General features: G+C 39.1%; 1 protein-coding gene across 4 annotated transcripts in view; it reads right to left on the reverse strand.

Annotated features, from left to right (window-relative positions):
• LOC127423922 (GRIP1-associated protein 1-like) overlaps positions 1-13595 on the reverse strand; it is a 78430-nt gene that overhangs the window by 61665 nt on the left and 3170 nt on the right. For all 4 annotated transcript variants that reach the window (XM_051668614.1, XM_051668613.1, XM_051668612.1 and 1 more), the window contains exons 5-12: positions 9515-9622; positions 8208-8364; positions 7946-8082; positions 3839-3887; positions 3684-3754; positions 3050-3097; positions 2529-2560; positions 1454-1501 (exon numbers count right to left, since the gene is read on the reverse strand). In XM_051668614.1, coding sequence (XP_051524574.1) covers positions 1454-1501; positions 2529-2560; positions 3050-3097; positions 3684-3754; positions 3839-3887; positions 7946-8082; positions 8208-8364; positions 9515-9592 — 620 coding nt within the window. In that variant the 5' untranslated portion in view covers positions 9593-9622. The remainder of the gene's footprint in view (positions 1-1453; positions 1502-2528; positions 2561-3049; positions 3098-3683; positions 3755-3838; positions 3888-7945; positions 8083-8207; positions 8365-9514; positions 9623-13595) is intronic.

Raw genomic sequence — 13595 nt, forward strand, 5'->3', positions numbered from 1 at the left:
AAATGCTTCTTTTGAAACCAAAAGTCAGTGCAACTTTAACCTCATGAAAATTTGTTTAAAAAAGTGTGCAAAGGGCACTTATGCACTAGAAAGAGCTCAGAAACAGAAACAGAGCTTTGGAGGGATAAGAAAGCATCTGTTTTGAGTGTGTAGAAACAGCCAGGTGAGTTTAAAATCATAGCAGGATTAGAGTAAAATGGATTTCTGACAGCTCAATTATACCTGCCTGTCTAAAGCTCTCATTGGTTTTCTACATTTTTCACTTCTCTATCCTCTACGTCCTTGTGACGCACCATCAATGAAATCAATATCTTTGCAACATTCTCGTACACTCTAGTGTGTAAGCGCCTTAATTGTACAAAGTACTACACTAACCACAATCCTAAAGCAAAATCCACCAATCAGAAAAGTTGCTGTTACCATCAAAACAGGAATTACAGCAATCTCCACAGTGGTGAGTTCTTGCAGGTTTGTTTAGACTAGCTAGATCACATCAGCTAGCTACCAACCCAAAGTTAGTTATACACAGGTCCAGACGGTAACTGATGACTTTTTCAAATTGTCTGTGCTCATTTTGAGAGAAAATCTGCAGAATTCTGCAGAAGTATTTTAAACATAGTACAATAACACATTGTCCTCACTGTAATAGAACTAAGATCACTATAAACCTTATTCACGCTAGCGCCATCTTTGATTTTTAATGGGAATGACAACGAGGCTGTGAGGGATAGACTTATAGTCTCTTCAATGGCACGAATGGTATAAAGCTCCTAGATCACATCTGATTTCCCACAACTCATGTTGTCTGGAGTTCTTTGTATACTGAATGTTCTTGTAAAGATTTATTTCAATGGGTTGTCCGTGGAACGATCCAAAAACACTTTAAACTGCAGTACAGTTTAAAGTACTTAAGAGACTGTAAAAGTCTAACCCTCACAGCCTCCTTGTCATTCCCATTAAAACTCAAAGATAACACTAGTGTGGATAAGGTCTATACTGTAATTGGTAGCTGAAATTCATGATCAAATTAGCCAAAATATTTATGATGTGTAGAGTTTTCGGGGGAGTTCTGCATGTGCAGATTTTGTGTCAGCCTGGTTATACGTGACGTTGGAGTGTTTGAGTATTAAAAACAAAAGTGCTATTTTCTGATATGAAAATACACAAAAACCCAGAGTGATATGATTACATCATTCTCAAAGCTTTATGGGATAAGTAATTTTTTCTCAGAAAAAAAAAACGTGCTTAGTCCTTGCATTGTTTTTACCTTTGTAAAATGACTCAAATGTTTTGATGTTTGAAATCCCTATGGAGAAAATCAATGGGCTAAAATACTTCCTATGGAGAAAATCAATGGGGTAAAATATTTCCAGAACCCAAGCTACTACAAAAAAGGTTTTATGTCACTGCTGAAATCTATTACACAATAAATCTGCTAGTTTGTCATCCTCACCTGCTGTCATTGTAAAGTGCTTCCTTCTCAACTTGTAGCCGCTGGAAGCTGTAAAACATGCATAAAGAGACTTGAATCCTCCTTGGCCACAAAAAAAAAAAAAAAAAAAAAACCCCACACAGCAATGACAAATAACAGCCAGTATCTCCTGATCAGGGAAAACAGGTCCCGTGTTGGCCTGAGGGATGCGGAGCAGAGGCTTTCAGTCTGCTGCAAGTGCCAGCACAACAAGTTCACGTTCAGACTCATTACTTTGACACAGTGACTGTCTCTAAGCCACAGCTCAGTTACCACGGCATCCACGATGGGACACTGATGATATCACAAAGAAAGTTCTGATTGGCTGTAGGACTATGATAAAGAGGATCAGAGGGGATGGCAGTCATTTATCTTGTACTTGAGGAGGTAATGTGTTTAAAATGGAACATCATCCATTAGCACTGTCTGTAACTTTGATTCATTCTTTTATATTTCAGCAGGTTGAGAGCAAATTCACTCCGTCACTGTCTTCCTGAATAAATCTCAGAAAGCTGCAGTCTTAGAGGCAGTTCAGAACAAACATCGCTGACAACAGTAGTGCTGCACTTTGCATCCGTCTGAGCCGTTTTACAATAGTTTTTCTAGTTAAACATGCACTAGATGGACATCTTTGACATTTGTGCTGCCTCTTTCTGTTTTGTCAGCATCTTGCACTGCAGCACTGTTTTTTTAAGAGCAGTGTGAAGTTTTATAAAGTTTTAAAATCAACTTTTAAAAATGTGTCTCGAGAAATCTGAGTTCTGTTCTTTTTGTTGTGCTGTGTCTAGTGATTTTTATCACAAGTATACGTTCGGTCTGAACGGCCCCTTGTGTCGGTTTAGGAAATCCAACATGATAATGATAAAAGACAAGAAAAAGCTAAATAAGCCTAAAAATAGAGCTGCAAACTTTCTGGACAGGAGTGCGTGTCTCTGAACCGATTAAGCAAATTTTGGGCCAAAAAGAAAAGCATGATGGGACAAAGTTAGATAATGCATGTAACATTATGGACAAAAACAATGTAAAAAGAAAATTATGTAAAGCAACTAGAACTTACCTATCTTGCTTTTTCTTCAATTTGTCAGACAACTATTCAAAAAAACCAGAAAAATCCAAAAAAATTACATTATAGTGATTATAGTAAGTATAGTTAAAGAAATAGCATTAAACCAACCATTTGTGTTCTAATACTCGATTCTGATTGGCTAGAATGCATGCAGTTCAAACCTTTGAATGCACAGGTAGTTCCGGTCAGTTTTAATCACCGTTCAATATTAATGTGCTGTTTGTAACCATAGCAGCATAACATTACAGAGCAAGCAGAGTGAGCCACAGCAAAAAACATTAAAAACATTAAAAACATTTCCTAACCACTTTCATCAGCATAGCTAATAAAATAGAATTCAGCTTGTTTTGCACAGGGGGGTGAAAGGAGGAAATCACAACCTATTAAATACATATTTCGCTATCCAGCAAGGCGATGCAAAATAATTCATATAGCCCCCCCCACCACATACTGGCATTAGTGTCATTTTTAATGAACAGATATGCTTCCTGAAACAGACATGTCACACTTACTTTAGCGTTCTCTTCTTGTAGTTTTGTGATTTCTGTCTTCTTGGATGTCTGAAAATACAAAAATACCCCACAATTTAACTCACCCCTGAATAACCAAGAGGAATTTTAACTACACCAAGAAAGGTCTTGGGCATAGGTACTCATTTGTTCCAATTACTAATCATTTGAGAAACTGATAAATTAAACAATTAATTATAAAATGTCTAAAGATGTTGACTCTTCCATCAAACACATAAGGTATTTGTCTTCTCCACACAATGAAACTGACAGCAGTGTTCACCGTTCAATCTCCTTTCATAGTATGGAAAAGAAAAGCGTGAACATTCTTTGAAACGTCTTCTGTGTTTCAAGGGAGAAAGAAAGTCATAAGGGTTTGGAACCACATTAGAGTAAGTAAATGATTAAATAATTTTCATTTTGGGGTGAACTATCCCTTTAAACTAGAAAACACACAAGTTTAATCATAGATATTAAGTATTTTCGGGTGCAAGGTGATACTGAATCTGTCCAAAATAGCACCCACAGTGAGTGTGAAAATACACACTAATCAGCAAAATGAGTCCTAGTGTCCTGTACTGTCCTTTTGTCTGATTCCTGCTGGAGTGGGCATTTAAAGGAAAACACATGTTTTTACCTCTAGTGCCTGAAGCTGTTCCCTCAGTAAACATTTCTCCTCCATCTCTGTGTGAAGCTTTAACACAACCTCTGAAACCCAAAGTTAAAAGTTATTAAAACACATGACACCCCTCCATATCACAATGTTAAAAGTTGTCAGAAAGATGCACTCACCGCTCAGATCATTATCTTGCTGTTCCGGTTTAGTGCTCTGCACCTCAGCCTTCAGACACAAAAAAGACACAAAAAAACCTCCACTTTATCCCATTTTAACACGTTTTTGTACTCAATTATTGTAGCAGATTTTAAAATGATTTGTCAGGGAAAGATACAATTAACAAAAATGACTTGTGATGTTAAATTCTTGATTCAGTAGGATACAGCTCTCTCTTTTTTTTTTTTTTCTCCCCTTTTCTCCCCAATTTGGTATGCCCAATTCCCAATGCACTCTAAGCCCTCGTGGTGGCGTAGAGACTTGCCTCAATCCAGGTGACAGAGGATGAATCTCAGTTGCCTCCGAGTCTGAGACTGTCAATCCGCGCATCTTATCACGTGGCTTGTTGAGCACGTTACCACAGAGACATAGCACAGGAGGCTTCACGCCATCCATGCACAACTCACCACGCGCCCCACTGAGAGCGAACCACATCATAGTGCCCACGAGGAGGTTTCCCCATGTGACTCTACCCTCCCTAGCAACCGGGCCAATTTGGTTGCTTAGGAGACCTGGCTGGAGTCACTCAGCACACCCTGGGATTCGAACTCGCGAACTCCAGGGGTGGTAGTCAGCGTCTTTACTCGCTGAGCTACCCAGGTCCCCCTGGATACAGCTCTCTTTATACAATACATGGAGATATGATATGATGGAGCCTATAGCAAAAGAGCCTAAAACCCATGAAATCATCCCCCCCCCAACCCTTTTTTTTTTTTTTTTTTTTTTTTTAAATTGCCAAAAGGTTTTACTTTATGTCACAGACATGAACTGTAATTTGCTACTTGCTAATCGGTAGCAGGTGGAATTAGGGAGAGGGACACTCTCATTCTAGAGAGCAGTAGATTGGACAAAAAATCTGTGTAGTGCTGGATGAGACATCAATATTATTGGTCCATTTTCTGAGAGGAGAGAGACTTTAATGCATACATCTGCTAAACATATTCACTTTTTAGATTACACTCGTAAGCCTGTAGATGCAGGGCTCGATATTGACGCTTGTTCGCCCGGGACAATTGGATTTTTGAAGGGGCAAGTTGAAGAGAATTTTACTTGCCCGGCTGGACAAGTGGCCTGATTAAAACCTCAATAACAAAAAACTAACTCGGGGCCTGAAATTCGGCATGGGAGTGCGGGTATTGAGCACAATTTTAATAATTCCCACAAGTTTCATGTTCAAAATGCAGGGAATTCCCTCATTGCGTCCCTCTCTCTCCCAATTTCTCCTTCTCTCGTGCAGCTTTCAGCAGCTTGTGAGCACCCGAAGTGGGGAGCGCATATTTACTGAACTTTAGATGCTACAGATATAAACAGGTATAAACCTCTTAATAGGATATACATATGGTGTTGTACCACATCACTGTAAGCAAGCTCCTGTTTATAACGAACAAAGCTGTCTTCATCGCAAGCACACAACGTTGGAGCATTCTAACTTTGCCTAGTTACATCATGGTGCTCCCTCATAATACAGCTAGAAAGGCAGAAATTGCAAAAATCCTTTGTGTAATGCTACCATCTGTAGAGAGAAGAGAAATGCTTAAAACAGACTTATGCAAAATCCTGAAGACCTGTTACATTTCTCATCTTTCTAGAGCTCCACCTGATGTTTGCATCTGAGGTATTTTCTCTGCCATGTGAATCAATTTAAGTAACAGTACACATAAATAATAATATTAATACTAACATTAATAAAATCCATAAAATGAAAATATATGATCTATCTTTAATATACATATCTGTTTTCAATATACATCATAACTGATTTAGCAGCAAGGTTTCCTCATGATTTTATCTGTTAACATTTTCAATGCATTTTGTCAATATTAAATAGCCATTTGTACTCTTGAAGAGAAAATGAACCTGTTTCATTTTGGGGTAAATTATGTCTTCGTACTCTTAAAGAGACAATTTACCCAAAAATGAAAATTCGAAAACACTTTACAATAAGGTTCCATTTGTTGACATTAGTTAACACGAACAGTTAACATGAACTAACAATGTTGGTTAATATTAATTCCAGCATATATTTAAAAAAAAAAAAACGTTTAAATAAAAAGTTGTATATGTTAACATTAGTTAATGCACAATGAACCAACATGAACAAACAATGAACAAATGTATATTTTTAGTAACTAACATTAACAAAGATATAAATGCAAAAAAATATATTGTTCATTGTTAGTTCATGATACCTAATGCATTAACTAATGTTAATGCAATATCGAACCTTATTGTAAAGTGTTACTGAAAATTCTGTAATCATTACTTGCTTTCACGTTGTTCCAAACTTGTCTGACTCTCTATCTTCCATGGAACTAATAAAGAGATGTGTGGCAGGGAGGAGGGAGGAGTGTGGCAGGGAGGAGGGCAGGGCTAGGTCGTGATGCTACACACCCGGCCCCTAATCAGGCTAATCAAGCCCTCAAGAAGGATAAAGGTGACCGGAGGCGGCAGTTCCAGTTTCAGAGTTACGGGCAGCTGCCCGGCATGTGTTTGTCTTTTTGTTTAAGTTAATCATTAAATGATTATTTATGTTGTTAAGCCGATTCTCGCCTCCTCCTTTCCCTTTTACCTTGTTACAAGATGATAGGGAGAATGTTAGTTTCAGTCGCAATTCACTTTTATTTTATGGAAAAAAGATGTCATAACAGTAAATAGTGACTGAGACTAAAATTCTGCCAAAAATCTAATTTTGTGCTCCTCAGCAGAGAGAAATTCAAACAGACTTGAGGGTGAGTAATGACCGAACCGTCTTTCTGCACTGATTGCATCTTAATGTGATCCCTACTTTGTTCTTTCGCCCTTTTTTTTTTGGTCCTCGGACAAGTAATTGGTGATTGACCAATTCACTTGTCTGAAGGACAAGCACATGACAATGCTTAACCCCAAAGTATACTTCGATTTTGATGCAGACGCTGAAGTCAAATGCGAGCCTGTCAAAGTATACTTCATTTGACGGAGCGCATACACAGGTAGTTGGTGCACGTGCACTAAGTCTGCTATAAGATGCCGGAAAATTTTTCTTCAAGAGTTTAGACCCATAAAGATGTCTTTATATTCCTTCAGACTCGAGTAATACAAATGTAGGTATCCCCTGACCTCCTCACACACACACGTGCTCTTGACGTGCACATCTACTGCTGTTGTTTTTAACTCTGTTTTCTGTTATTTACCGGAGATTATGTCTTCTAGCTTTACTTCGTGACAACAATGGCTCAAATGTGAGTATTGCCACCTTGTGGATCCATTAATTCATGCAAATAGTCCCAGGTGTTGTGCGCGTTCAGTGATCTAGCACTCTGCTGATGACGAGATTTGCGTCACGCATCCTGTACGCGGACGCTCAGCATTCCGAAGTATACTTTGGGCTTCAATGTTGAGCACTGAGATAGCTTCAATGCTAATAGACTTGGACTAGAAATTGCAAAACTCCTATTTTGATTTCATGGGGTCTTTAAAGACATGTGCAAAGTAATGTGATGTATTGTTGAGTGAAAAAATGTAAGACAGGACTTGATTTAAATTTAGTTAGTTGGAAAAAACAGACTAGTTGCAGCCATCCCTATGTAAAGCTTTCTTTGCAAAAGTGAATGACCAGACACCAGTTCATAACCCTTAAATTCCCCTTATCTTTGCAGTGCTGATCTCAGAGAAAAAGGCTGATGGTAGTGTCTCTGCTGTGTCTGCCAGAGTTCACCCAGCATCTGTAGCCCCTACATTAAACATGACCTCAGAGAACTCTAACAAACTCAACTAAAAGAAGAGTGCAGCACTGTGGAGCTGAATCACTGATTCACTTTGAAACTCTACTGTTAAAAAACTCTGACTGGAACTTAACTTGAACTGAAACTTGAATTTTTAGAAAGCTGTTTAGGTATAGCTTCATGGTCAACTGTTCAAAACATTAAAACTGTTACAAAGTAACTTATTAGTGGTGTTTGCTAAGGCAAGCATTTTTTTTTAAGCATTATTTTCACACAAAGACTTTATATTTATTCTCTTACAATGAACCTCCACTGTGTGGTTCACCATCCCATAACCACAGTGAGATTCAACCCATTATCTTTTACCTGGTCTAGTTTATCATTGCCCAGGGCTGCAGTCTCCTCACTGTGACCGCTGGCATCGGATTGGACACCATTAGTGTCGGCTGATCCATCGACGAGCACTGCTTTCCCATCATTAACATCTGGACGTTCTTGAAGAGCTGCATACATAAGACACAAAACACTATGTCAATTCCCAATCATAGTTCATTTCTATACATTTATGTGAGAAAATAAATTAGAGACGACTGTATGTCCAAAGTTCTCAGAAATGAGTTCCTCTTACCTGTTAATTTCTTCTGCAGGGCGGAGTTTTCAGCCTGTAGCCGCAGGAGCTCAGCATCTATTGGACCAGAGGCGGGGCTGTAGACGGGTCTTTCCAAACCCTGACCCTCCTTCAGTCCCTGATTCTCTAGTTCTAACTGCTCAATCTGGGAACATAACTACACCACCACATGGCAAACAATCAAAAAACTATTGTTATTCTGATGTAAAAACACATAACAGGCCCTAAAGTGGCAATCATCATAGTTAAAGGAATGATCTAGTTGATGCTGTCAATTAGCACACACAATTACCACACACAATAATTTAGACTCATCTCTCAGTTTGCTAAAACAACTGTAAACAAAAATTATGCTTACTTTAATACATTTACAATGGAAGTCTAAGGAGCAAAGCTGCTCATATTTTTTTAAGCAACTATATTAATATTTTCATACTAAAAAATTTAAGCTGTGATGTTGTCTAAATCAACTTTTCTAGCAGGATAAACTTCTGGTTATGCGTTACTGATGTAATTTTTACAATGTTCCCAAAAAGATAGTTATAGGTACATAATATCCCTTTCTGGTCTCCCCTTACGTGTATCATGAGAAAGTTACCAGGTTTACCAGCTTCACATGGTTAATATGCTTTACGTCTTGGTCATGAAGTTATACTTTCAAAATGTTCATATTTTAACATTTATCCAAGTACAATGCTTTGCCCCTTCCACCTTGTCTACACAGGGGGCGTCCTTTGACGTGACGCGCCGCAGTGGCTTGAGGCTGTCTACACTGGAAGCACTGAAGTGAAAGTTCTAACCGTTTATTTGTCTTGTTGGCAGGAGGAGCGCCAGTGTGTGCAGCGCAATATGGAACGGGACATTAGTTGACTCGTTTACTTCCGCTTGTATCCGGCGTAGACAGGGTGATAGACTTCCCCATCATTCATCAAAGTGCCCCGTTGAGGGGCCAAACCCATAACCCCCCCCCAACCCCTGTCCATTCTGACTGGGATCTCCCAAGGCATCCCTTCCAGGAGAGAGACCAGAGTCAAAAGCCATATGTGAGATGGCTAATAGCACGCCACTAATATTCGAATTGCTGCAAGCGTTTTTGTTTGCTTTTACAAACTGAGGGATGAGTCAAACATTTCTGCAGTAACAGAAAACATAACATGGATGCAACAAATGCACTCAAGCACAACTTGTATCAAACCTGAAACATTTCTTTAAAACATCCTTTGTCCCCATGGCACTTACAACTGTATAACTAACGGTAGTTTATATGCACCTGGGTGTGTGTGTGTGTGTGTGTGTGTTGTCAGCACCTTGGACAGCTCTTGCATTAGGGTGCTGTTCTGCAGTCTAAAATCATCTTCCTGACTGTGTAACTTGCCCTGCAGCATCTTGTTCTCACTGAGTAAGGCATCTACCTCCTGAAAAAGAGAATATTGTATGACATGGTTATCAATCATTGAGATTATTTCGTCCATCAGAGTTTCTGCTAAGAAATGTGTCCAGGAATTATAAAGTTTACCAGACAAATTGGAAAAAATCCGGTCATTTCGGTTTATTTTGTGCTTTAACACAATGAACTGCGCATGTCATATAGTAATTGCACAATCAAGTCAAATGAACAATAAATGTTTGTTCATTATAAATGCTTTTCCATTAAAGAAAAATGGCAGTCATGGAATTACTCTATAATAAAAAATAAAAAGTTCAAAACAAAAACAGAGATCAAAGCAAAAATCTAAACTGCAATTTGCCACATATCTTTTTGTTTACAAAGAAATATTAAAATAACCAAAATCGTTAGATTATGTTATATAATTTTTCACCTTAGCAAATTTCTTTCTCTTTATTTTTATGACTATTTTCCTCCAATTTTACATAGCACAGAAGTGTTTTGCTGCCGACGTGAAGTCCAGTGTGTGCAGCGTTTCTCTACAGCTTGAGATGCACATACCCTGGAGTCCTTCTCCTCCAGGTGACGGCAACGCAAGGCTGTTTTAATGCAATTCTGAAGTGAGAAGCTTCTCACTGCGGTAATGCGAGACGGGATACAACCTGCTGCTTCTGCCAGCGTGCGGGATACAACCTGCTGCTTTTGCAGATTAGACTTTGCAAGCTGTCAGGAAAGTTTAAACCTCCGTGGCAACAAAGCGCTGTCATCAATGGGACGCCGTCACGCTGTACAATTGTGGCATCAACTAAAGGGGTTGCTGAATATTTTCACCAGACATTTTTTAATGTCCAATTTTTTCATTTTTTGGACATTGGGACATTTAAGCGGTCAAAAAACAGTATTTACCGGCTAACGGAAATCCTGTTCTCCATAGTGGTCTGCATTTAGTGTTGTGAAAGTGACTTTGAAATTGTAGCTTCGCAAGATTTAAGCTACTCCCATAAAGTAACTTAGGTAGTTAAAAGCAGTTAAATGAATAGTTCACCCAAAAATTATCATTCTCTTATAATTTACTCACCATTAATGACTATCTTTCTTCTGCAGAACACGAAGATATTTTCGAAGATGATGCCGTTACATCCATACAATGCAAGTCAATGGGGACCAACACATCCAAGCTCCAAAAAGGACTTAAAGGCATCATAAAGGTAATCCAAACGACCCGAGTGGTTTAATCCAGGTACTAAAAATGGTTCAAGGAATGAAAATGAACAAAAAATTTTGTAGAATGAAACCGAAAACGGGCACAAAGTGATTTTCAGTTGTTCCGGAGTGAAAACTTTATTTTTAAAAGCTGGTAACCGGTTAATTATGTTCCAATAATTTTTTAATAAAACCAAAGGCCAAAGGGTTTATAACAGTACATTTTTTGGAACTACAACATTTCATGTTGCCCGAAAAAATTAAACTTTTGCTTTGATCCTGAAGGAAACTGTTGCATCAGACATTTCTTTGCCTAACTGCCCGTTGTGGATGTCGCATTCTGTGAATGAAGACCTTTTTAACAACCATGTATAATTACTACATATACTGTACATGTAAGTCTAATCCAGATACAAGGAAATCATTATTTGAGGTAAAAAAAAAGTATACACTGATGAGCCAAAACATTATGACCACCTGCCTAATATGCTATTGGTCCTCCATGTGCCAGCAAAACAGCGCCAACCCGCCGAGGAACGGACTCTACAAGACACCTGAAGGTGTCCTGTGGTTTCTGGTTCCAAGACATTAGCAGCAGATCCTTCAAGTACTGTAAGTTGCGAGGCTGAGCAGCCGTGGATCGAACTTGTTAGTCCAGCACATCCCTGGAATGTGATTGGGATTGAACTTGTGAATTTGGAGGCCAGGGCAACACCTTGAACTCTTTGTTCCTCAAACCATTCCCAAACAATGCGTGCAGTGTGGCATTATCCTGCTGAAAGAGGCCACTGCCATCAGGGAATCCCATTACCATGAAGGGGTGTCAAATTGATGTCCATATGAATGGCCGGACCTAGGGTTTCCCAGAAGAACATTGCCCAGAGCATCATACTCCCGCTTGTCGTCTTCCCACAGTGCATCCTGGTGCCATCACTTCCCCAGGTAAACAGCGCATATGTACACGGCCGTCCATGTGATGTAAAAGAAAATGGGACTCATCGGACCAGACGACCTTCTTCCACTAGGTCAAGAAGCTCTAAGGTCAAGATCCGATGCTTACATGCCCATTGTAGCCACTTTCGACGGTGGACAGGGGTCATCATGGGCACTCTGACTGGTCGGCGACTACGCAACCCCATTCGCAGCAGGGTGCGATGCACTGTGTGTTGTGACACATTCCTCCCGTAACCATCGTTAAACTTTTCTGTGACTTCTGCCAGAGTAGACCTTCTGTCGGTTTGGACCAGACGGGATAGACTTTGTTGCCCTCGTGAAACGATGAGCCTTGGGAATCCAACAGCCTGTCACCAGTTTGACAGTTGGGCACCCAGGTGCTTACCACTGCTGACCAGAAGCACCACACAAGCCTTGCCATTTCAGAGATGCTCTGACCCAGTCGTCTGGCCATAACAATTTGGCCCTTGTCAAAGTCACTCAGGTCTTTACTCCTGCCCATTTCTCCTGCATTCAACACATTGACTACGAGAACTGATTGTTTGCATACCATCTACCAAGTCCTTGACATGTGGCCTTGTTAGGAGATGATCAATGTTAGTCACTTCACCTATGACTGGTCATAATGTTTTGGCTCATCAGTGTATTTCTCAGTTGTTTCAAGTCTTCACTGAATTATTGTTAGATATGATGCAATAATACAGAATTGATGCTGCTGGGTTTTGACCGAGAAGCAGATCTGTAATCAAAATTATTCTTAACTGTTAATTAACTGTATGCTTGTTTTGATTTCTATGCTGACAAATTCATCACACAAGAAAAAATGTTATTGCTTATTTTCGCTTATTTTGGTGAGGCAAGTGGCTTATTTTGGACTTGTTTTTCCAGACCAGGTTGCTTGTTTCTCTTGCAAGAACTGGCAATACTGCAATTGATATTTCACCCACCCCTTAGCACAGAGTATTGTCATTTTAAAAAGAAAGCTATTAACTATTCTTTTATTTTGTTCTAACTGATTAACATTTGCAAATGAGGCTGCAGAAATTCTGAACCGAAACGGAAAAAAAATACAATGTTTGCTCAGAACGATGCGAAATGGAAAAATTTCGTTTTTAGTACCTGGTTTAATCCAAGTCTTTTGAAGCGATATGATCGGTTTTCGGCGAGTACAGACCAAATTGTAACTCTGACATGTGCAAGCACTGTATACACATACGTCAAGCGCGAGGAAGTGTTATAGAGCTTCAAATCATAAACGTGCCAAGGAGACTGCAGATGTCATGATTTAGAGTAAAAATGGGTTTTGGTCTGTTCTCACCCAAAAACCTGTCATATAATTTCAGAAGACAATCCAGATTTATGGATTACCTTTATGCTGCTTTCTGAGCTTGGAAGTTTTGGACTCCATGGACTTGCATTGTATAGATATAAAGACATTATACACCTATGAAAATGTCTTCGTTTGTGTTCCGCAGAAGAAAGAAAGTCATATGAGTTAGAGATGGTATAAGGGTGAGTAAATGATGAGAGAATTATCATTTTTGGGTAAACTATTCCTTTAACTATACTACAAGCTAGTAGCTACCAAAAAAAGTAGCCAACTACATTGAAGCTATTTAAAGGGGAAATCTCTTTATAAATATATAACTATCTGATGAAATGTATTATTTTTGCAGTATCAGAGCATTTATCTGGCACAAAAATGAATGAGGATTTCAATCAGGATGATAACATTAAACTTAGACACATTTACATTAGGAAACACCCCCATTTCTACAACTAAGTTGAAGACACAGTGATGAACAGCAACATTTAACTAAACATTTTGCCATGAAAAGAAAACC

This window comes from Myxocyprinus asiaticus, chromosome 33, assembly GCF_019703515.2.
Source record: "Myxocyprinus asiaticus isolate MX2 ecotype Aquarium Trade chromosome 33, UBuf_Myxa_2, whole genome shotgun sequence".
In the NCBI taxonomy this organism is placed as follows: Eukaryota; Metazoa; Chordata; class Actinopteri; order Cypriniformes; family Catostomidae; genus Myxocyprinus; species Myxocyprinus asiaticus.